The 24,377-nt window shown below is 38.4% G+C and overlaps 1 protein-coding gene across 5 annotated transcripts in view; it reads left to right on the top strand.

Moving 5' to 3' along the window:
- Ih (hyperpolarization activated cyclic nucleotide gated potassium channel Ih) overlaps nucleotides 1–24,377 on the top strand; it is a 998,432-nt gene that overhangs the window by 955,643 nt on the left and 18,412 nt on the right. For all 5 annotated transcript variants that reach the window (XM_090389226.1, XM_090389196.1, XM_090389207.1 and 2 more), the window contains one exon: nucleotides 9,443–9,686. In XM_090389226.1, coding sequence (XP_090245352.1) covers nucleotides 9,443–9,686 — 244 coding nt within the window. The remainder of the gene's footprint in view (nucleotides 1–9,442; nucleotides 9,687–24,377) is intronic.

The raw sequence follows: 24,377 nt of genomic DNA, 5'->3' as shown, positions 1-24,377 counted from the left end.
TGCCGAACTACATGCAATGCAAATAGCCTTGGAAACTATAAAATTGCATCAGTTTGTCCATGTTGTTTTTGCCGAATCCCTCTGTGCCGTTCTCACTTTATAGCAAACAAGGAAACATCACAACTACTTACTTGGTAATATTCTTAACTTGCTAACTGATCTAGCTAAGGCGATGAAAGTAGCAAAATTTTGTTGGGTCGCTAGCTATGTTGGTATAATGGCAATGAGAGTGCTGACTATGTAGCCAAATTTACTATGGAACCAGTTGACGCTTCTTTCAAAATCCCTTTCACTGTCTTGTAATAAGTCGAAGTATAAATCACTGGCAACCCATTTGGCAAAACCAAGGAGGCAACAAACTCCTTCAGATTAAACCGAGTATGCAGTCTTGACCATCTAGCTTCCGCTCGAATCGAAAACCACGCTTGCAAGACTACGAATAGGACGTACATACCTTATTCACTTTTATCTTCTTTCTTCATCAGATTCGCCTTTCTGTCCGAACTGCCATGCTCAAGTCACAGTCCAGTATAATTATAGTTGACTGCCTTCTCTATAATGGAGTACAGCAAATCACATTCTTATCAAGGCATGCAGCCCAAATCACACCTACTTTGCAAATGCAACAACTTTTAGACAACAGATCTGACATTAATAAAGTTTTCACTTTCCCAAAAAAAGATAAAATGCTATGACAGAATATAATACTTAAATCCCACATAAATACACGTACCTCACTTTTAATAACATTTGATATCTCCTACCATTGTTTGGCGCATTATGGCCTTTAGTTGCCGTTGCGACGTAAAACCTCCAATGACAACAACAACATTCTTAAAGCTTCCTCATATCACCGATGTAGATCAGCCGCTACGCCCAGGACATCATTAACAGGCGAAGAACGGAAATCGCTATCCGCAACAACTAATACGGAAATATCCGAATAGAACTGCATTGAAACTAACCAAGGAAGAAACATTCAAGACTACACCATTAAAAATGGACATACCGCATGACTATAACCGATCAGAGGAAATTACGAACAAAGATACCTCTCCATTGATGACCTGGCGCAAAAGACCAGGACTGATGCTCTCAACGAATACGACTACCTGAAATGACATCAAAGCAGTACTAAAAACTATCCGGAGTCATCACTCCTCTCCCTGGACTCCGACAAGCCAAAGCACCACTCAACCTTTATAGCTGTGTCAAGGAGTACCTGAGACACCGCACTGTCCATGTTAGTACGAGGTACAAGTCTGTCACTAGCCAGGTCTCCCGAGGCTGTCCCCAGGGCTCGGTCCTGGGGCCTTTCTTTTGGTCCATCGTCCTGGACGAGTTCCTTGGGATGGACTTGGGGATGACTCAACCCCTTGCGTTTGCTGACGATTTGGGTTTGGTGGTACATGGTGACACAAGAGCTGATTTAGAGGAGAGAGCAAATTGTGCACTAACTAAGCTCCAGGATTGGACAGCCATTCACCGACTAAAGATCTCGGGAAAGAAAACCAAATCTATATTGGTCAAGGGAACGCTCCAACTACGAAGACCACCGGTTATCAAAATTGACAACACCTCCATAAAATTATACCCAGAAATCAAGTATTTAGGAATCGTCTTAGATATGAAACTAAATTTCCATTCTCACTTGAAATATATGTCAAAGAAAATAAAAAAATACTCGGCCATGATCATCCGTATAAGCCGTGCAGACTGGGGCCTTAAGCGCCGGGCTCTGGCCCTCATCTATAATGCCATATTTGTGCCAATAGCTTGCTATGGAGCCTCAGTATGGTGTACTAGGGCCTCCCTCGACCGAAATCGCCGTAAACTAGACTTCATACAGCGTTCTATGCTCCTTGCCGTAACAAGGGCGTGCCGTACAGTAAGCACCCCAGCTCTTCAGGTTCTAGCTGGATGTATGCCCCTACACCTAGAGGTAATAAGAAGAGGATTATATCAACGATTGAAGAAGAGTATTCCCACCGAAACAGCAGGCATCACTCGTAACCTTGATAACAACCCCAAACAGGAAAGGAAGAGAATCTCTGAAATTATGTACAGGACCTGGCAAGAGACATGGGACACCACCAACAAAGGATTGATAACCAAAAAGTTCATTCCCTCTGTGAACCTCATCAGTCCAAAGCCCTGGTACTCACCAGGCCTCCATACTACATTTCTATTGACAGGCCACGGACCCTGTAAAGCGAAGCTAACATCCCTAGGCATAGAAGAAGATCCGCTGTGTCACTGCTGGGCTGAAGAAACGTGGGATCACGTGATGTATGATTGTCATGAATATGACGAGTTCCGGCTAGGTTTGCTACTAAAATGCAAGAAAATCCCCGGCATTGTGAGCACCTGATTATAATGGACGAGTAGCGCTATGCCGCCTTTACAGAGTTTGCACAGTCTGTCTTCACTGCTAGACGGGTTAGGCACCCAAACACCACCCATTGAAGATCAAAGTAAGAAACTTCCTGGATATACAGTCCTCTCAGGAGAAGGAAAAAAAAAAAAAAAAACACTCCTTCCTTCCTTCGTCCCAGGAGTGACAGAACCTACACCAGCACAGCTCAGCTACTGCCTTTAGGCCTCCCTAGCCACGCTCCCTTGCGTGGTCCTTTGCCTCCACTCCCTGGCGGGAGGGGGAGTTCATCCCTGGTGTCCTCCCCCCTCGCCACCCCTCTTTTTCACTCTGGTGGGGCATGGGCCTGCTCCATTGACTTGGGGTCATCTTCCCTATGAACCCCGTATCTCTGTCTTTTCCCCCAGTCTTCACTCTCCCTCCCCTTCTCTAACTTACAACTAGTGTCTGAATCAACTCCAAATTGTATGAGCCCTACACCCAAAAACTTAACAACATCAAATCGCCCAACTAGTACTCCCTTTGTTTTGGCTGACCCCTATCTATAGCGTTTTTTTTTTTTTTTTTTAGGTCCTTGCCACTGAAATCTCAGGAAATTAGGTGGCAGGACCTGCCAGAGTAAATAACTAAGTAGTGTACCTGGTCTGCCTCTACGGGGCGGAGTGGGGCAACGTTGGGTCCCATTAGGGGCCCAGCGGCTAAATGACCAGATGAACAACGGTACACGACACTACACGAATACAAAATCCATATACTTTTAAACCTCTGGCATTGACAGTGTTCTGTTTCACACCCTCAATGTATAGCACGCGGAGATGGGGGGAACCCCTGGTGCCGTTTGACACTAAACACACTCTACACACACACACTACTCCTCTCCCTGACCCCATAAGACGAACACGAGACTAGTGAATCAATGAACCAAGATTATGACCTAACTGAAGTGACACTGAACTGGACGTCCAAAAACCATGACTATGACCGTAGCTACGCTGCCGCCTCGCCTTTTGGCGATCTGTGTTGGACACCTAGTCTGGCCCACTTTCTCTCCCTATCTCCAGATATCAGTGCGGCATGGGCATGCCGCATTGACATCTGGGGTCGTCTTCCCTAATGACCCCATACTTCTTTCCCCAGTAACAAACAGGAAAATTCTTGAAACAATTCAGAGGAACATACTACTTACAATCACTAGAGCGAGTAGCACAGTTAGTACGGCGGCGCTCCAGGTCATTGCAGGTGCACTACCCCTTGACCTGGAAGTTGCTCGCGCGGGACTAGTGTATTATCACAAAAAAGCGATTCCAATTACAACCTGTGGCATAACCCTTGACGTGACTAGTGGCTGGAAGAGGGAACAAAAAAGGATAGATGAATTCCTAACAGAAACCTGGCAAAGAAGGTGGAATGAAACCACCAAAGGAGCAATAACCCATAAATTTCTTCCACTGGTGACAAAAATGCACCCGAAAGCCCCACTGTGGTTTTTCCCGGGCCTTAACGCTACGTATCTACTAACAGGTCATGGTCCGTTTAAGGAAAAGCTAAACATTCTAGGCATAACAGAAGATAGAAATTGTACTTGCGGAGAACCAGAATCATGGACTCATATCATGCATGAATGTGAAAATTATGACGACATAAGAGCGAGCCTCATTAGAAACATCCAGTACAATCTAATTAACCAAGAATCCCGACTCCTGAATTCACAAGAGGAGTTTGTAGCTTTTACCAACTTTGCAACTCAACTATTTACAAGAAGGAAAACAATTATTGCAATACAATCTGTCCAACAGGAAGACAACAACACTCAATAGAAAAGCCTAAACTTAGAAGGAATGGATGAACCAGAACAACGGAGAAATTCAAACAAACCAGAAACAAAGAAGAAAATTCAACAGTTCAAAAAAATGCACCATTAGTGCCAATCAAAGCTGCTCACAGGGAAAGGAGAAAACAACTATCTTGAGGAAAACTACCACAGACAAGACAAATTCTCGTCACACTGATGAAATTCCTGAAAGAGACCAACACTGAAGCGTCCCAGAGCTAGAGTAGAGCGCCATCTGCCTCTCAGATCCTGCACCTGTAGGATTCTCTTTAAACCCCATTTCCTCGCAAGGGAAGAACCCTCTTCTCCCCTTGCCACCCTTCTTTCCCTCTGGTGGGGCATGGGCATGCTCCACTGAAAAACGGGGGGTCATCTTCTCTATCGACCCCTTTGCTTCCTATTTCCACCCCCAGTCTTCTGCCTCCCCACCCAAAACTGTCATCTTACATAGCGATCAGCCCAACATCAAAATTTAAGACACACCAAAATTTATGCCCGACCTTTTAGGCCTTACAGAGTTTCAGTGTAAACCCCAAACGATGTTTAAAAGAACCTTAACTTACTAAACTATGCTCGCGACTTCTCCAATGTATTTTATTTTTATATACATACATATATTTTTATTTATTTATTTTTTTATTTTTATTTATTTATTTTTTTTTTTTTATTTATTTATTTTTTTTTTTTTATTTATTTATTTATTTTTTTTTTATTTATTTTTTTTTTTTATTTTTTTTTTTTTAGGTCCTTGCCACTGAAATTTCAGGAAAGTAAGTGGCAGGACCCGCCAGAGTAAAATAGCTTCATTGGGTACACCCGGCCAGCCTCCCCGTGGCAGGTTGTGGAAACGTCAGGTCCCACTAGGGGCCTGGCGGCTAATAGGCCGGATGAACAAAGGGCACAACACGCCACATAGCTCATGAACCATATATATTTAAAAAAAAAAAAAAAATCTCAGGCTTGCCCGAAACATAGAAAATACGCGGAGATGGGGGAAACCCCAGGAGCCGTTAGACCCCCAACACACCTTACACCTTACTTCTTTCCCCCACTCTCTCTATACATCACAGTGTACGCCCCACACAACAAAAACTTAAACTTCCAAAATCTAACAGCCAAATCGTGCATCAATTCTGACATTTAACCTCATTAGCGAACCACCCCTTAAAATCGCGTGCTTTTTTTTTAAGGCCCTAGCCACTGAAATCTCAGAAAATTAGGTGGCAGGGCCTGCCAGAGTAAATAACTATAATACTGGTGTACCTGGTCTGCCTCCACGGGGCTTTGTGGGCAACGTTGAGCCCCAGCAGGGGTCTAGCGGCTAAATGGCCAGAGGAACAACGATACACAACACAATACTTCCAAATCCCATACACTTTTAAATCTCTGGCCTTAACAGTTATCCGTTACACCTACAAAGAAAACCACGCAAAGATGGGGGAAACTCCTGGTGCCGTTTTACACAAATACACTTTACACTTTCTCCGATGTAGACGTGATCACATCAGTCTCATTACAGGAAGTGATTTTTGATCTCGTCCCCCTCCTCTCATAAAGATTAAAGTATTCTGCTTAGTATTTAGAGATAATTCACAGAATCAAAGCTAAGAATCTCTTTAGGAGCTTGGAGGTTTCCATAGCCATTGTCATAAAGAAATGCTTAGTCTCCCATGGAGGTCAAAGAACTCATAAGCAGCATATCGCAAGTATCTTAACTCCGTCCAAGATAGCCTCGTCAGGGATAAAGGCGATCTTCCTTTCGGGAACTACATAAAAAAAATAAAAAGATCAATTTATCGTATTTTACTTCATCTGTTCGAACTAAGGATGGCCCTTTAATATCTGACCAGCAATCCATTGCCAAAGCGTTGGTCGAAAACTTCAGTTCAACCCAAGCCAGTTCGGCTACAACTACTACTGAAGGTATTGCATTTCAACCCAACAAAGATGATTCACTATTTCTCATTACAGTCACTGAACAAGATTTTGATATGTTGTTTAAAGATTTTTCTGGTGACTACGGATCTGGATCTGACCGGATTCCTTTCCAGCCGACCGGGCTAGCCGGGTGGGTAAAGTGCCTGCCTGGCACCCCAAAGGTCGCGGGTTCGAATCCCGCCTCGGGCTTGGATCAAAGTACTGCAAAAACCTTGGGAGGTGCATTATGGCCACAGAAGCCGATGCGCCAACAACTACCCTGACCGGATTCCTACCATTTTCCTGAAGGAAAGTCTCCCTATATTGAAACTAATTATTCTTGATATTTTTAATCTCTCTCTCTCTCTCTCTCTCTCTCTCAAGACTGGCATATGCCTCTACTTCAAGCAGTTTAAGGTATTGTCAATATTTGAAAAGGACTTCAGGTCTGTCTGGTCTACTCTTACTGATTATAGGCCAATTTCTTTCTACAGAAAAACTTTTCCTAACTTTACAGTTATATCACAAATCGGATACTAAAAATATTTCTGTCTAAGAAATTGAAATAGTTGGCTTATGCATGGGTACTGCACTTCTATTATTTCTACTACCCAGGTAGTATGAATGCATCGCTTATTTGTATCTCATATTGTGATCACCTTCACAACGAGTTGCCGAGGTATTGCACTGCTTTGAATAAGTAACCCTTCACCAGTGAAGAACACTAATGTTGCTTATTCTCGGCGGATACCACCAAATAACACCGTTTCGAAGCTTTTTGGCTCAGAAATGATGGAATTGCCGTACCCCTGTATAAACCAGCTCTTTCATACTCTTAGACATTCAGTCAAGAAATATTTTTAGATTAAACCACGCACACCATCAGGCATCTCTCATATTGTCGTGTTATACTTCGTAACTGAGTTGTCAATATTAAAACAACAGGGTACCTGCCCACACACCGATGAGTAAGCCAACAAGCTCCGAACCGGTAACGTGGGGGGGGGGGGTTCTGATGTCCACGGAGTTTCCGAAAATAGGTAACAACAATCTTCTCTACTGGGGAAGCTTTGCCTATTCAAGGAATTTGAGTGGTGTTAGTTGAATGAGTGTCCCTTTCTTCATTCGACGAAATCTCTTCCTCTCCTACTATCACCTTCCTACATCTTTTTTTAATTTCCCAAGTCTAATAGGGGGGATAGTAAGAGGATAACAGAGATCTTTATCCCGTACCATATTTCAAACGGTGCCGTATGGGTGAAAGTGAAATTTTCATTGTTTTAAGTGACACTAGATCCGTCGATATGATATCCACCGACAATAAGTAGCATTAGTCTTCTCCACTGGCGAAGAGTTACTTATTCGAAGCATTGCAATACCTCGGCAACGAGTTTTGCTAATTTATTACAAAAATTAGCTCATTGTGGAGGTGATCACAATATGAGATACAAATAAACGATGCAATCATTTCCATCATTTCTACTACCTGGGTAGTAGAAATGATGGAAGTGCAGTACCAATGCATAAACCAACTCAATTGGATACTAATAAGCATCTCCCTCCTAGATGGGAAGTCCCGCAGGGATTTCCTCTGAGCCTGCTTCTCTTCATCGTCTTCATTAATAACCTACCTATCTCTTTCATTGTTCCTGGAGTCCATGTAACACTTTTTAATGAAGGCTTCAACATCTATTCTCTGACAAATAAAGTATGGCACTTTGAAGCAACCAACTGACCTACGATAAGCTTTGTCACTAATCCAGTTTGAGTGTAATGACCACAAATTTTTCCAAATGCCAGTTAATCTCTTTCACTTCAACCAGCAGCACATTATCTATCAACAATGTTTACTACATCAACTATCAGTCCATCTGCAAGTGGGATCATGTGAAAGACCAGGGTTTTACTTTCTCTTAAAACCGCTGCTTCACTCTTTAATTTCACTTTTACTCTTTCACTCTCTCGTTCTTTCTTCAGTCGGGAAATTGTCAACAAGGCTCTAAAACCTCTATTGGTTTTTTCAAGCTTCAAAAACAGCAATAATACTGTTATTCTCCACAATTTTTTTGTATTATCTGTACTAGAATTTGGTTCTCCTTTAGGCTCAACCTCAAGAACAAAACTGAAACCGTTTGTAAGAATTTGTATGCTACATCAAGTTCGGAATCCTGTGTACACAAAATCTACTACGAATCCCTCTCGCCCCCTGTTTCAACCTTCAGTTGCTTTACTTCGGAAGAATTAGTACAAACCTTAAACGTACGTCCTATTGGAAAAATATAACGCACCTGTTATCCTAAAAACTATAAACATTCAGTCACTACCCAGGACCACCAGGAATATCAACTTCCTTCATGTCTCCAAGTAAATATGGATATTATAAAATAATGCTCTCCTCTCAACAGGTTCTTCCAATCCACAAATGACTCGCATATTGACTTCTTTTACAACATTAACGATGTACTGGCTTCCATCAAGAAATACATCCTCACTCTTCTCTCAGATTCAACGATCTCTAACTCATAATTGTAACTGTTTCGTTTATTTTTCTATTCCCAATACTTAATTTTATTTATTTATTTATATTGGCTATGTGTAGCATTTATATTATTTGTTAAAAAGCCGGTCCATGTTATACACCGTTATTAGTTCTTCTGTTGTATTTTGTGTTTTCTTTTAATATAAAAATAAAAATTAGCTCGTTGATAGTATAGATAGTCTGCGCGGGTACCACAGTGGTTATAATCACCATTTATCTCACATCGGATCATCATCAATGATGAGAGGAACTTTTATGGGCTTTTTAACTATAACTCACATTTGGCTCATATTTAGACTGATACGTACCAATTTTTAAATTTTTATCAGAAGTTAATTTTAACATTATCTTTTAAATAATTAAGACAAATCTCTTTAGTACTATAGGTTCTATTAACTTTTTTAAATGTTTGAGATTTTCATAAAAATATATATTACAAATAATTAATATGAAACTTGATTTGAATTATAAACATACAATAATGCCCGTTTCTAAGAAATTGCTGTTGTCTTATGCAATAAATGTATTTTACATATTTCATCGAAAATTTTGAAGGAACATATCCAATACGTGCATATTTTGTCAGATACGCATTACTAGGAGACACGAGATTTGTTATTTTTTCATTAATTAATGAAAGTAATTAAATTTATTAAAAATTATACCTAATTTTGGATTAGAAAATTTGAGTAAAACTTAAACGCGTATAAGTCCTTGTAGTCATTTTCCATATAATTGCTAATAAAAAATTGTTTTGTTTTCATTTTCATTTCTTTCCCAGGACGTGATTAACTACAACTGTCGATCTCTGGTGGCCTCTGTGCCTTTCTTCGCCAATGCCGATCCTAACTTTGTGAACGACGTGGTAACAAAGCTAAAATACGAAGTCTTCCAACCGGGAGACATCATCATCAAAGAAGGAACGCTGGGTACCAAGATGTACTTTATCCAGGAAGGCATCGTCGACATTGTAATGACGAATGGCGAAGTAGCAACTAGTCTGTCGGATGGATCGTACTTCGGAGGTAAGGGCTCTAAGGCCAACTAGAACAATGTTTTTAACTAACACCACTGAATTTTATTACGAATCCTTCTAACAGAACAGAAAAAGAAAAGTTTTTACACACACGTATAATACTTTTTATACTTTATTATACTTTCTCTCTTATTGCGCTTCAGCTACCTTCCGTATTTTGATATTCAGACGGAGTGTTTGCTCCGGAAATCTTTTATAAATAAGAGAAGAAAAATGCAACGGTTTTTTCTTTAAGATTACAAAGGTAGACACAAGAAGGCGCTGAAGGAAAATCATAATGAATCTTCCCGCATCAAGAGAACACTTGCGAACTGAAAATGTTAATTCAAAATTAAACCAATTGTTATTTTATGCTTAATGTATATTTATCTCCTATTCTGAGTCGAGTTCGTTATGCAACATATAATAATTAAATATTTTTGTATAATGCATAAACAAATTCCACGTTTATCTTACATCGTTTTTTCATCTTGCTCTTCCATCTCGGAACATTAAACGATGTTTCTTAAAAAAATTATTATTGTAAACTATTATCATTAAATATGCTTCAAAAATAAAATCCCTATTAGTTATTTTGCCTTTGCTTATTAGTTACGTTTTCCTCTGTGAGAGTATAGTGGTTTCTCCATGTGTAATTCATTTGGAGGTTTCTGTGTTCAGTTCCCATGAAGACGGGAAGAATTCTTAAAGATCTCTTCAATCGGAGCTGTAGCCAGGGGCGTTTCAAGGGTATTTTCTGCCGGGATGCGAGTAAAATTGACCGCCATGTGTACCAATTGTACCACAAAAAAAAGGTAAATTTGAACATTTTGCCTTCGGTTGGATTTTGTCGCCTGTGTCTGCCCACCCTTGCACCACTGGATTGAAACCTCCCACCTGGATGTAATTTCCGATCTCAAGGGGGTGAATAGGATTTTTCTCCGATTCCAACGCACACGATTGTACAGTATATGCAGCTAAATAGATCCTAAAATGCTTCTGTGCCCTAAAATCAAGTTATTACCTTGATTTTCTCTTATTTTCTATTGTTTTTCGTTTGAAATATTGATACTGAAATTGCCCATCTATTAACAAGTTTTATTCGGGCTGATTCATTAACTTTCATGCAACTACTGTATTTGTAACTAGCGATAATTATCAATTTCTCTATATACGAAATATCAGTTACTTTTTTTGACTCATATATCATTAGCCAAAATTCTCTCTCTCTTTCTCTCTCTCTCTCTCTCTCTCTCTCTCTCTCGTAAGAGTGAGATTTCTTTGAAATTTCAAATTGTTAAGTGCATTATGGGATCACTATAATCTTTCAGCTGATGTTTATTTTGACTGTTTCATCAAGACTGCCAATTACCGTGGTTTTCTCCTCAGCTTTCTTTGTTCCGAAACACTTTTTCTCTTAATTATGCAATTTTGGAATGGCATTTATATAATTCAGACAGTTAATTCCATGAATATAAGGCTGTTATAGCATTTCTTATTAAATCTATCTTAACAAACGTAACAACTTAATTGCAATATCCAATAGAATTTGATAAGATAATGCATCTGTCATACAAAATTTCTATTTTCAAGCGCAGCATGTTTATTAAAAGATGATTTTTATCATGAAATCTCACACAGAAATATGGGATCACTTACGAACACAGGCCGTTGTAGCCGAGTGGTCAAGCGCTCGGGTGCATAAGTGCACGTTCCTTGAGTGACCCGGGTTCAAGCCCGTGACTGCTGAATACGGTGCTGTTTCTTGTATTCTCTCTCCCTTGTGAACTCTTCTGACCGTATGGTCGTCCCGGAGTATAAACAGAAGATTTATTTATTTATATGAGTTCGACAGTAAAACTGAGTTACGTATTTCAATAAGCAATAAAATGCAGCTAAACTCATGAGGCATAAATATATGATGTCGTAAATTGCTTGTTGTCAATTTTCTTATTTCAAATGAAAAATCTCGAGTTAATACTGGTGAAGAGGAGCGCGCAACCTTTTCCGTAAAGACTGAACTGACCCAGCTATAATATAGGAATAAGCCCATGTAAGACCGTCCTGATCAACGGGGGCCTTTTTAATAAGGCATGAAAGAATAGTCTAAGTCATCACTAACTGCCCGTGCTAACGATAAAGAATTTCAGTTGGTCAGGTTTATAAAAATACAAGGTCGAATCAATAAATAATTCGCAATTAATCACATACAAGGATACATAAAGAAGGGGGAGTTTATGATGTACACTTGCTGTACTACCAATTCTGGTGTTTCTATATATCTAAAGATATGGATGGACAAAGTGACAGCCATTTTCTGCAACGGTGTGTGATGGAGTTCCAGTTCAAATCGGGTGATCAGTCGTATCTATCCATCGAACTACCTGGTAGTAATGTCCAGAAGACGGCTCTAACGGTTTGTAAAAAGTGATTTCGATATCAAGGACAAACCAAGAGCCGTAAGACCAACATCTTTCACGAACAGTGAAAAACGAATACCTCATTGACCTGCTCATTCAAAATCACGGGTGCATAACCACCAGACAAGTGATGGATGCTGCGAAAATGTCATGTGGAAGTGTTTTGACCGCCATCAACACTGGGTAAGAAAGTTGTATTCTCGGAGGATGCCTAAGCTGCTCACACGAGAGATTAGCGTTAGTTGAGGCATATGATGCAAGAGAGCAAGCTTATGCAGCATCAGCCAATAATAAAAAAACACCTCCCATTTCACTCACCCATTCATTCCAAATGCTTGTCCAGCTCAGCCTTAAATTTATTTAAGCAATCAACTTCCACAACAAGAGATGGAAGTCTGTTCCAGCAGTCATCTACTCTCTGGCTAAAGGAAAATTTCCGCACGTCTATTCTACAACCGTCTTTCTTCAATTTGCATCTATGCTCCCTCAGGTTCTTAATCTAAGCAAGAGGAAGAATCCCAGATAATTGCTGTAAGGAAAGAGATATGTGGGGGTGTTCGGTCCTCAGTGCTTTAAAGGGCCGTCACGTGTGATGAAACATGGCTCTTCCATTATGACCCACAAACCAAACGACATTCCATGAAATGGATATACCTGACACCACCTGTAAACAAAAAAGCCAAAACGTTCCAAATCATCTATAAAACTTATGGCCACCTTCTTCTGGAATCAAAATGGCATACTTTTTATCGATTAAGCTTGAAAGTGAAACAACCATCAACGAAGAAAGTTACTTATTTTCCCTGTAAAAGCTTAATAGCTCTGAAAACCAAAAGTTTTAAACTGAATAGGCAGAATCTCAAGTTTCATCAGGATAACGCAAGGCCACGCACTGCACAGCACAGATGACACTGTCGAAGATCGCTTGGGTGGTGCATTATGCCTCATCCACCCTATACTCATGATCTCGCCCCCATCAGATTTTTTTGTTTGGTAAAATGAAGGCATACCTGCGTAGTAAGGTGTTTGAGAGTGATGTGGAACTCATTCTGACATTAAAAAATTGGTGTGAACATTAGCCTACTGGTTTTTACTAAAGCGCATTCAATGCCTGGAAAGAACGCTGGAGAAATGCAGAAGGTGTGGTGGTTCTTACAATGAATGATATTTTCACAAATTGAAAGACTATTTTATGTATGTGAAATATGGTTACAATATCTCAGATAATAAGTGCTTTACTTATTGATCCTCTTGTATTTAAGAGTACTATGGAAATACCTGTGTCTTTCAAGGTGAACAATATCCGCAGATATGTGGTGTGGTGAAACTCCATCTCTTAGATCGTTCGTTTCTGTGAAGAACGGAAACCTGCATTAGGAGTGTTTATATGTACCTCTAAAACCAATTAATTTATTTTAATTATTTTTATTCATTTTCCTTTTTATAGATTACTCATGTTTTGATTATATATATTTTAATATCAGATTAGACCTTCTGCGTACACATGTGTTCATTTCTCTGCTTTCAGGTTATTTATATGTAGATTATAATAATGAAAAATCGTTTTCCGTTTGCAGAACTTCTCCGATATGCATCGAACTCTGCCGACTTATCTAGCTAAATTTTCCATTTCAATTTCTCTCTCTCTCTCCAAACCTTACTTAATATTCGAAGTGTATGATTGAATCACATAAATAGTAACTAACATTCAAGGATGGATTGAAATAGATTGAAATGAGTGTCAAATTTATTATACCGCATTTCAAATGAGACTCGTTTTACGAAAACAGCAGTTATTTCTTTTTAAGAAAATACCAATTATTTGCATTTACTAATTAAAAAATTTGGCTGCCTCTTAGTTTTAAGGTTCTGTTTTCTCAGATTTAAATATTGAGTTATAAAACTTCACTATGCAATATCCCAGGTTCGCAAATAAGTTGTTTATCCTTTCTGCTGAAGAATTCTGATTATTTCATTTTGTCAAGGATAAATGGAAAAATGTTAAAAAAACTGCGTAGTTTCTGGTGCTGATTTTTATCATGTATTCACAAAAGGTAAAATAAATATTATAAGAAATTTCTAAATTAACAGTAGTGGCAAAAAACGCAGCTATTGCAATAAATTGTTTGTTGGTGATCAATGAAATTAATTGAAATTTATTGCGGTGTCACCATCCTGAAACATAGTGCATAGTGTTAGGGTCAGGCGCCACCTGTGATTTCTCACATCTGCGCCATATGTACGTTGTGAAGAAATACAGAACTACTGTAAATGCCAGAAAAGTGTTGTCTGTTGTATATGACATATTGCGTTAGGTTCTGTTGGGTGTCCTGGCAATTGGCCGCAGAGCCTCTGGTGGGACCTCACGTTGCCCCCACACACCGCTAGGAGGTAGTCAGGCTGCCCTTTATTCTCTGGCTGGTCTCCGCCAGGGTCGCCTGAACGTCCTGGACGAAGACCAAGTTAAAAAAAAAAAAAAGGAAGAGAAGAGAAGCCCTGGGGAACAAGTGGAAGGGGTGTCTGAATGTGAGGAAAAAGCTAAAGTGGACAGATAGAGAAGGCAGTCCACCCGAGTAAGGCGAAATAGGGGATGGAGAGAGGGATCAAAAGTCACAGGGGCAGGCGCCACTGTGCGAGTGCCAAAGGCCAAGCACTCTCTGGGAGTTAGCTTTCCAAGGAGTGCCAACCATGATGATGCCAGCATAGTATTTTAATCTTCAATCTTACTCTTTTATCAGTTGGGAAAATGCTATCCGACCCCAGTTCAGCAAACTTTGCCCGTCTGATGGTAAAGACAGCTTGCGCGTAACTCGTTAGGGCTTTGTATATTGTTTCATCTTGAAGCAGGTACGTTTCATGGTTATGAGGGTTCCCCTGGATTTCAGTAAAAAATTTGAGCCTACAATCATCGTAAGCAGGGCACTCATACATGAGATGCCCCCATGTCTCCTCTTCGCCACAGTGACAGAATGGATTGCTTTCAATTCCCATTGCTGTCAATTTCTGTTGAAAGGGTCCATGACCTGTGATCAGGAATGTAACCTGCAAACCAGGTGAAAACCAGGAAAGAGACTTTGGGAAAGTCATGTCAATGGATGGGAGGAATCTTCTGGTAATTTTTCCTTTGGGCGTGGTTTCCTATGAATGCTGCCTGAAACAGTTAATTCTGATTAGTGATACAATAACAGGTGGTGATGCATGTGTGTTTAGGTGATGGCGCATTATGACCAGAGTTGTTTTTGCGCCATAAAAATCCAAACAAACAAAAAACAGTGTGTGTTTAAACTGGGTTTGCAGTAGGATTTCTTAATTCTCTTTACAATTCATTAAATTTAGGCAGTACTATCTGTATACAGGTGAACTTCTCTAGTTATTGCCATTCAGGCTAATGAGACTTAAAAGGCGCATTGAAATATTTCTCTCTAAATGTAGGTAGTCCAGATACAACTATTTATCAATTTCGTTATAATTATTCAAATTGTACTCTGGTGTTCAAAAAAAAAAAACGAGAATAAATTTTTAAATGCGAGTAAAAATATAATCAAAATGAAGTATTCGTCATTTGTGAAATGAAGAATTTTAGTCTGACCCCGTAAACAAAGTCCCTGTTTTCAGAGCCTCGGTATTTCGCCTTGATTGCTAGCACTATCGATTTTAAGACTGACATATTGGCAAAAATATCAAAGATGCCATTTAGATGATTCTTTCAAGTAGAGACAATAGAGGTAGAGGCAGGACAAAGTCAAGTTGAGGTATCCAAATGACTGATTGTGATTCGCAGAGATGTAAGCAGACTGTAGGGTCTCATGAAAAACACGCCTCTCAAATAGTAGTCCAATAATGCTTTCGTATTGCTTCAACACAGGAAATTTCATAGGGCTTTAACTACAAAGTGTCTTCATAACAACTTGCTTTGGCGTGTCTAGGCTCTTTGGAAGGGCATGTATCCAACCGTACCTTCTTAAAGTCTCTGTCATCTTCACGAGATAAATACAATAAAGTCAATTTTAATTGGTGCCGGCGGTATGTCGATTGGACCCAGCAGCTGTAGGTCATGGAGGGCTTCAATGATGAAGGGAGATACAGTATTAACTGGGATTCTCGAAGCACTTTCAGCTGAAAGGGATCCAGATTCAACAGCTAACGTAACGGATTGGTTGGTTTGGTGTTTAATGACGCATTGGCAGCTGAGGCCATGATGCGCCAAGTCAACTAACATAACGGAAAGCGACATCTTTTGAGGTGTTAATTTAGTTATGTGGATTTGAATCACTATCGGTGGATGTACCGATCTTCACATGTTCCATAAGGAACTCTCGCGGCTGTAAGGTATCGAGATGGGATTCTTGATTGTCCATGCTCATTTACAGAAGCAAGTGGTCCAAACTTTCTCCTAATATATGATAATTCATTTAATCTCAGGCATTGGTTAATTAAGAGTTACCTGAGATGAAATGGTATCTCTTCCAGCACACTAATTAACAGTGTCGTTTCTTTGGCATAAGGAATCGATGCAAAGCCCATATTTCTACCCACGAAAATCGCACGTCTTAGTGCAGTTTGTTTCCATGAATTATTGATGCGCCATATTTGACACCTAATGAAGTCAATTTGATTTTTAATTTCATGATGTTCCCCCTGGATTTCAGTAAAAAATTTGAGCCTACAATCATCGTAAGCAGGGAACTCATACATGAGATGCCCCCATGAATCCTCTTCGCCACAGTGGCAGAATGGATTGCTTTCAATTCCCATTGCTGTGTCAATTTCTGTTGAAAGGGCCCATGTCCTGTGATTGAAATATAAATTGTGTTATTTATATTGAAATAAATAATTGTGTTATTTATTTCAATATAAATAAGATTGAAATATAAATTGTGTTATTTATATTTCAATTTGAGATGTAAATTTATTTATTACATTTTGAGTTATTAAAACACCTTAAAAGGAGTATACTACTAACGTTTCGTTGTAATCTAATAAAAGAGTTTAGATTTATTTACGTTTCTGTATTTGTTTCATAACTTTGGAGCACCCCAGTATTACATATATTAGCGGTGCGGCGTGCTTTGATGTTTTCATCCTTATATAGAAAAGCAATTAGAAGGCAGTGATTGAAACTTTTATTGTCGTGGTACTGGATGGATTGTAAAGCGAGAAAAAACATTGGTGTATAAAATATTTTAGATTAAATTGCTGCGCTAATATTTGAAATATTCTACTCTAAATTAAGAATGATTTGATATAAAAAGGAGGTACTTTTGTTGAGCCATTTAGTTATACGTTGTGACGAAGTTCAAAATGTTTGGAAACATTCGTAGCCATGCATGAAGCGGGTAACACTCAAAACACATTACAAAGGAAATCATACTTATTGAAATTTATGTCCTTTACTTTAACGTGTCGCGCCTATTGCTCCTGTCGACGCTGTTCCCATTTATCTTTCTGCTTAAAATAAGTCAGTCTTCTGTTGCACATTCTTTATACGCGCTTGAAAAGCCATTTTCAATTCTAAACTTAGCTGGCAGACAATTTTCGTTTTATCTGCGAAGTGAATGGAATAAAATTGGTATCACTCGATAAATTCATTGTCTTGAGATGCTTTTCATTACTTTCATTTCTTTTATGGTTATTATGCTTACTGTAATCTGTTTTTTCTTTTAATATCACTCGTTTGTCTCAAATACTTTAAATACATTCGCAAAAGTCGGGAAATTAAAAGTGATTTATATTATAAATCATCTCTTAATTTGTGTGATTTGTGATTTCTTTTATTTGAATTTACGTAGAATACAAACGGGCGATCATCACACAAGTGGAAATTGGAAGGTTGTTGTAGTAGGGGTTCAAGAGCACAGCTCTAAACTGTGCAGGGAACTAAACAACAGGAGAGTAAGGGTGGAATTGCGAATTATGGTGTGGCCACCTGAATCGCCTGAAAGCCCAATATTTGTTTTATAGGATCATCTAGATCGTGAAGTCAGTGAAGTCTGCTGTCCATCTTCACAAAATTTATATTGCATTCTGGCAATTAATTTATAAAATTAACCCCAGAATGCCACATCTGTGTAAGGCAGTGATAAAATCTGGTGGAGAATATTTTGATGAAAAATCAGTATAGTTATTAATTATTTCAATATTTTTGCTGTAATTTTTCAATGCCTAATTTAAAAAAATCTTGAAATACTTTGTAGTGTATTGTTTTTTTATTCAAGAATGAACAAAGGAATTACCTTTATTCCGTCTGTAGGGATTCTTCTTATCGAACTCTCCTAGAAGGCCAATAAATTACGAATAATAATTTAAAATAATTTTAAAATCCAAAATGTGTTCCTCGCCATCAGCCCACAACTGCAACCCCAGGATCGCAGTCGTAGACCCCCAACCCGACCCCAGAAATATCAAACCCCATGTAGTGTCTAGTGATGGAAGACATTTTATGTCAGGAAAAACGCGAATTAAAAATATAAGTTAGAATACGATTTAAATACGATGAAATACAGTATAAAATATAAAATCCACTAAAAAATTTTAGTGGATTTTATATTTTAGTTGGATAAGAATTCCTATAGACGGAATAAAAGTAATTCATTTTTTCGTTCTTGAATGATAATATAACGTAGGATAAAATGAGTGTATAAATAATAATTAATAAAATAAAATAACTAAATTTCTTTGAATTTGCTTGTATTTTCCAAATTATTTTAGGAACATTGCTTCAACAGTACCCTCTTCTTCTTTATCCCCCATTTTACTTTTATTTTTGTTATTTTATTGGTTAAGTTCATTATATATATTAAACCATACAGTGTCATAGCTAATTTTAAAAAATAGTAACAAAAGTTCATACGGTGTGATTCCAAACTTTTAGGAGGGAATGTAAACAAATGTATTTTGTTAATTTTTAACTCACATAATCTATTTTGAATTTGCATCATCTAATTACCATGTAGGGTCTAGAGACGCACTATTTCCAGCTTACTTCTAAATAAAACTTCCATCTGTCGTAGTGGAGGTCGACAACTTAAATAAGTTCAAGGCAGAACTAAACAAACATTTGGAGTGAAATGGGAAGTTTTTTTTTTTTTTTTTTGGCTGATGCGCTATAAGCTTGCTTTCTTGCTTCATATGCCTTTACTAATGCTAATTGAAAATTGCGTTCAGGTTTTGAGACTGCATTTAAAAAACATACTATTTCTGGAAAAGGTTCAAAGGAGAATGACCAGATTAGTAATGAGTGAAAAGTTATGCATATATGTGGAACAGCTTAGAAGCTGTGGATTACAGATTTTAGCTGTTGTTGTAAGGTTTTTTAAAGTTCTGGAACTTAAGAACAAGTTTGACCTTCTGCAGACTGTTCAGGACCTAGATATCGACGAGGAATACTACAATTTTCTGTAAGTGATAAAGCCCAAGAAACTTATAGGTAAAAAGAAATCCAAAGAAGAAAAAATTACCCGAGAAACACTTGTCATGATGAATCGAAGACGACAAATGAAGAGAAAGATAAACACTGACAAGGACAAAATTGAGTATACTGAGTTATGCAAAGCCATTAGAAAGAGACTCAGAGAGGACATAAGAAGATTTAACACAAGAAAAGTAGAACAAGCATTAAGGGAAACCAAAGGACTTAAATCAACAGCCATGAGCAGTAATACAGAAAGACAAACGATACTGAAACTGAAGAATAGAGGTGGTGTACTTATAAATAGCAGAGAAGGCATAATTCAAAATAGCAGAAGACTACTATAGAGAATTACACAAGGAGCGAGGAAATGAGGAAGATGGATCACCAAATAGTAACATATAAGACATATCCGATATCCTTCCTGATGAAGTAGAACATGCGTTGAAGAAAATGAAGAATCAGAAAGCCCAGGGAAAGATGAAGTTACTGTAGAGTTGTGAAAATTGGGAGGAAGAGATATGACACAAACTGGCAAGACTCTTCACGAAATGCATTAGAAAAGGCGTAAGACCCAAGGAGTGGAATAATGCATTCATAGTTTTGCTGCATAAGAAAGGAGATAAATCAGAAATTGGAAATTATAGACCAATTAGCTTGTTATCCTACATCCACAAGTTGTTCACTAGGGTCATTACCAACAGATTAGAAAGAATACCTGATGAGAATCAACTGAAAGAGCAAGCTGGCTTTAGGATAGGATTCTCAACTAGAGATCACCTTCACGTAATATCACAGCTAATGGAAAAAGCAAATGAATATAAAACACCATTATGCCTGGCTTTGTGGATTATGAAAAGGCATTTGACTCCATACAGCATAAGGCAATGTTTCGGGCACTGGAAAGACAAGGAATAGATACTCCATATACCGTATTATGATTTTGAAGAAAATATATGAGAATGCTACCTCCTTTATTAGACTAGACAAAGACAGTAGCAAATTTAAAATTGAAAAAGGAGTTCGACAAGGAGACACAATATCTCCGAAGTTGTTTACTGCTGCCCTTGAAGAAGCTTTCAGAAGATTAGACTGATCGCAGAAAGGAGTCAATGTGAATGGAGAGTACCTAAACCATTTACGATTTGCCGATGACATCGTGATCATAAGACATGACTCCAAAGAATTAGGGGAAAACCTTAATCAGTTATGCAGAGTTAGTAAGGATTTAGGACTAAAGATGAATATGGCTAAAACATATGCCATAGAAAGGGATATAATCATTGAAGGAGCAGTAATTGAAAAGGTGGATTCATATACTTACCTGGGACAAGTTATTAGCTGTAATAATGATAAATGGCTGGAAGTCAAGAGAAGAATAAATTTTGGATGGGTAGCATTCAGGAAATATAGTCACATACTGAAGAGCAATATCCCAGTTTGTCTGAAACGTAAAATAATGAACCAATGTATACTCCCCACCATGACTTATGGAAGTGAAACTTGGACACTCACCGAAAGAACGGAAGAGAAGCTGAAAACTAAACAGCGAAGAATGGAAGAGAAGCTGAAAACTACACAGCGAAGAATGGAACGAATTATATTAGGAATCAGACTGTTAGGTAGGAAGAGAAACACATGGATTACGCAGCAAACTCAAGTAAAGGACTTTCTTATCAAAACTAAAGAACTAAAATGGTCTTGGGCAGGATTCACAGCTCGATGGCATGATGACAGATGGACTAAGAAAATAACAGAATGGTACCCAAGAGGAACTAGAGGAAAAACGTGGAAGACAACGACGGAGATAGACAGATGAAATTCACGAGTTCGTGGGTAGTAAATGGATGGTCATTGCACAAAACAGAAGGAATTGGAAAGTTGCTGGAGAGGCCTTCATCCTGCAGTGGATTGAAAATGTATGACGATGATTTAGGATTTTGGGGGCATCAGCAACTAAGGACATATTGCTCCGTGTATATTGGCTGCAAATTGTGTGAGTTCTGGGGTTGATTTCCTGTTTGCTGTACGAAAAACTCGAGTTTCCTGGGGGGGGGGGGGGAAACAATGCTACCCTCACCTGAAACCGAATAACTCAGACATGTTGTGAAAAAGATCCATAAAAATTCCTCTCGCCATCAACGGGACTCGAACTCAGGTCTTTTCCACCCGGTGTGGGGAGAACGACGACCCTACCTACTATGCTACCCAAGAGGACATTGAAGTAGTTGGATAAAATGAATGAGGAAGAATTGATCTCCCTCTCTCATGGGTGAGAAACGAACCAAGGTACACAAATAGACACAAATAGTGTTCGACAGCAGTAGGTTGTCGAACGCTGGAATAAGTTGGATGGTCTCCTTATAGAAATGGGAACAGTATTAATTTATTTTATATTATTATTATTATTATTAATAATCTTCACCCTGTAAGTTTTTATTTCATCCCACGACCGGTGCTGGTACCAGGTGCATGGGGTGGTTGTTATGCCTGGTTACTGTTATCACGGCTTTCTAGAGTTGCTTGTAGATATTCTCTGGGAGACCTATTGCTGCTGGGTTCTTATATAGACTCTGTGGCATCATGCCGGTGTTAAACTGACTTTTTTTCTTTATGGAATTTTTCCCACTCCATGACTTGTACTGGTACCACGTGCATGGAGTGGTTTTTAACTCCTGTTATTATTATTGGTCGAGGAACTCTGTTCAGGATCGCGATTTTCTGAAGTTCCATGCGAGTGTGTTCTGGGACACCTATTGCTGCTAGGTTCTTATGGAGGCTCTTTGGCACCGTTCAGGCGATTGACACGGTGATCGCATTGCCTTTACTTGTTCCATATGCCATATCATCTCTCTGACTTCCTGTCTTAAGTCTGTGTATTTTCTCATCTTTTCCTAGAGGTTTTTTGAAGGTTGCTGGCGTTGGGCACCGCTACGTCGATCAGTTAGTTATTATTATTATTATTATTATTATTATTATTATTATTATTTGTTTTATTTTATTTTATTTATGGCTGATACAAAAAGTAATTTTCACTTTGTTATCTTACAATAAGCAAGCTTTTAAAATAAGTAGACCAACTTTTACTGGTATACAGTACGTGCCCTTTTTCGTAGCACTTTACATTATCGCTCCCATTTGCATCCATTTCCGATTTCGTTGACTTCGGGCACCTCTTCTCCGACTGTCAGTGGCGCCATCTGTCAACTGTAATGAATATCAATATGAAGAAAAATCTATTTATCTATTTTCGCTATTCATTTATCATACGGCTTCTCGGTTTTTAATTAGTCATATTATAAAATTATATATAAAGTAAACGTACAGTGATTTTTATTTTATTTTACGTATAATTATTTTTATGAATAGTTCTATTCTATTATTCTAAATAACAAGCTGTTTTAGATGACTATTCCGGAAAATATGGAGAATAAATGTGAGAAGGCGTAATTTGAAGAAAAATAACGCGGGGCCAGCATACTCTGAACTGATTTATTTTAATTACTATATTTAAAATTAAACAGTAATTTTTACTGCGTGTGTTAATACAGTAATTTACACTGTGTTAATGGTAATTAATCCACAACGTTCTGAATGTTCTAAGAAACATATGAAAACTGTTTAATCATACTTTACCTGCAGTGCAGGAAACTAGCCACTACCCTACTTATTTTAATTATAAATATAATTAAAATAAGAGTTACAATGAGTTATATTTCACTGGCAACTGGAAGGGGAATGCTGGAAGTGCCATCCTTTCCAAATGTGTTTGAATAGTTGTTGAGATTTCTGACTCGATATTGACTTTTACAGTAATTCCTCCGATATGTAAAGGTTATTAATCTATACAGTTCCATCCGTTAAGACAGTGTTCCTTACACGTACAATAATCGCGCCTTTTGAGAGTTCAGTCTTACCGGCGTCTCCCTTCTCGGGCAAAGATAATTTGGAGATAGTTTCAATAATGCTATTTTATCTGGACTGGACCAGAGCAAATACAGTACAATGTATGGTATTCATTTATTGATATACAATAAAAGTTATACATAAGTATACTATATATAGATTAGACCGGGGTTCGAGCCCGTGACCACCAAATACAGAGGATGCGGAAAGGTCAGAGAATGACCACCGCATATCCCCGGAGCAATATGGCCTTAGTTGCTAATGCTCCTAAAAACCAAATAACAAAACAAAAAACTATATATAGATTTAAAAATATAAGTAATAATAAAAATCAACAAACGTTGTGACAGGGTAACGTAGATATATATACGGTAGATTCCTACCAGTCTGAAATTAAAATATGCATCTTAGCCAGTGAAGAAAGCACATTTTTAATACTTACTATTTTGGTGTTGAAATTGGTATTAAAATGAAGTTTAAATTTTTACATACCATGCACTTTTTTAGCGTTTTACCCGACAGTTTACCAACATTCATTGAGTAATAAAGGATTAGTCAAAATTTAACAAAGTACGTTTTCTGAAAAGACTACTGTCATTGGCATTCTAATATTAGCCTACTTGCTGTTCATAACGCGATAGACCACCAAATTATGATATTAGGGTCCCATGTAAATTGTTACATCTACCTATATTTATTTTGTCTGTAAATTTCGTGTGTTCCCTGGTCGATTTGTTGTTTTCTGGATGAAAAAACCCCAGTTTCTGGGGGAGGAAACCTTGCTATCTACGCCTGAGACCGACTAACTCAGCCACGGAGTGAAAAAAGCCCACTAAAGTTCCTCGCGTCATCGACGGGATTCGAACCCGGGCCTTTTCATCCGGTTTGAGGAGGACGGTGACGATACCACTGTGCTACCGCGCAGACCATAACTCGTAGAGTTCATTTTCAGACTGAGGAGACAACA

Source organism: Mastigoproctus giganteus, chromosome 2 (genome assembly GCF_048544385.1).
Source record: "Mastigoproctus giganteus isolate SK-2022 chromosome 2, ASM4854438v1, whole genome shotgun sequence".
Lineage (NCBI taxonomy): Eukaryota > Metazoa > Arthropoda > Arachnida > Uropygi > Thelyphonidae > Mastigoproctus > Mastigoproctus giganteus.
The sequence above is the reverse complement of the archived record's forward strand: the minus strand, read 5'-3'. Positions and strand labels throughout refer to the sequence as shown.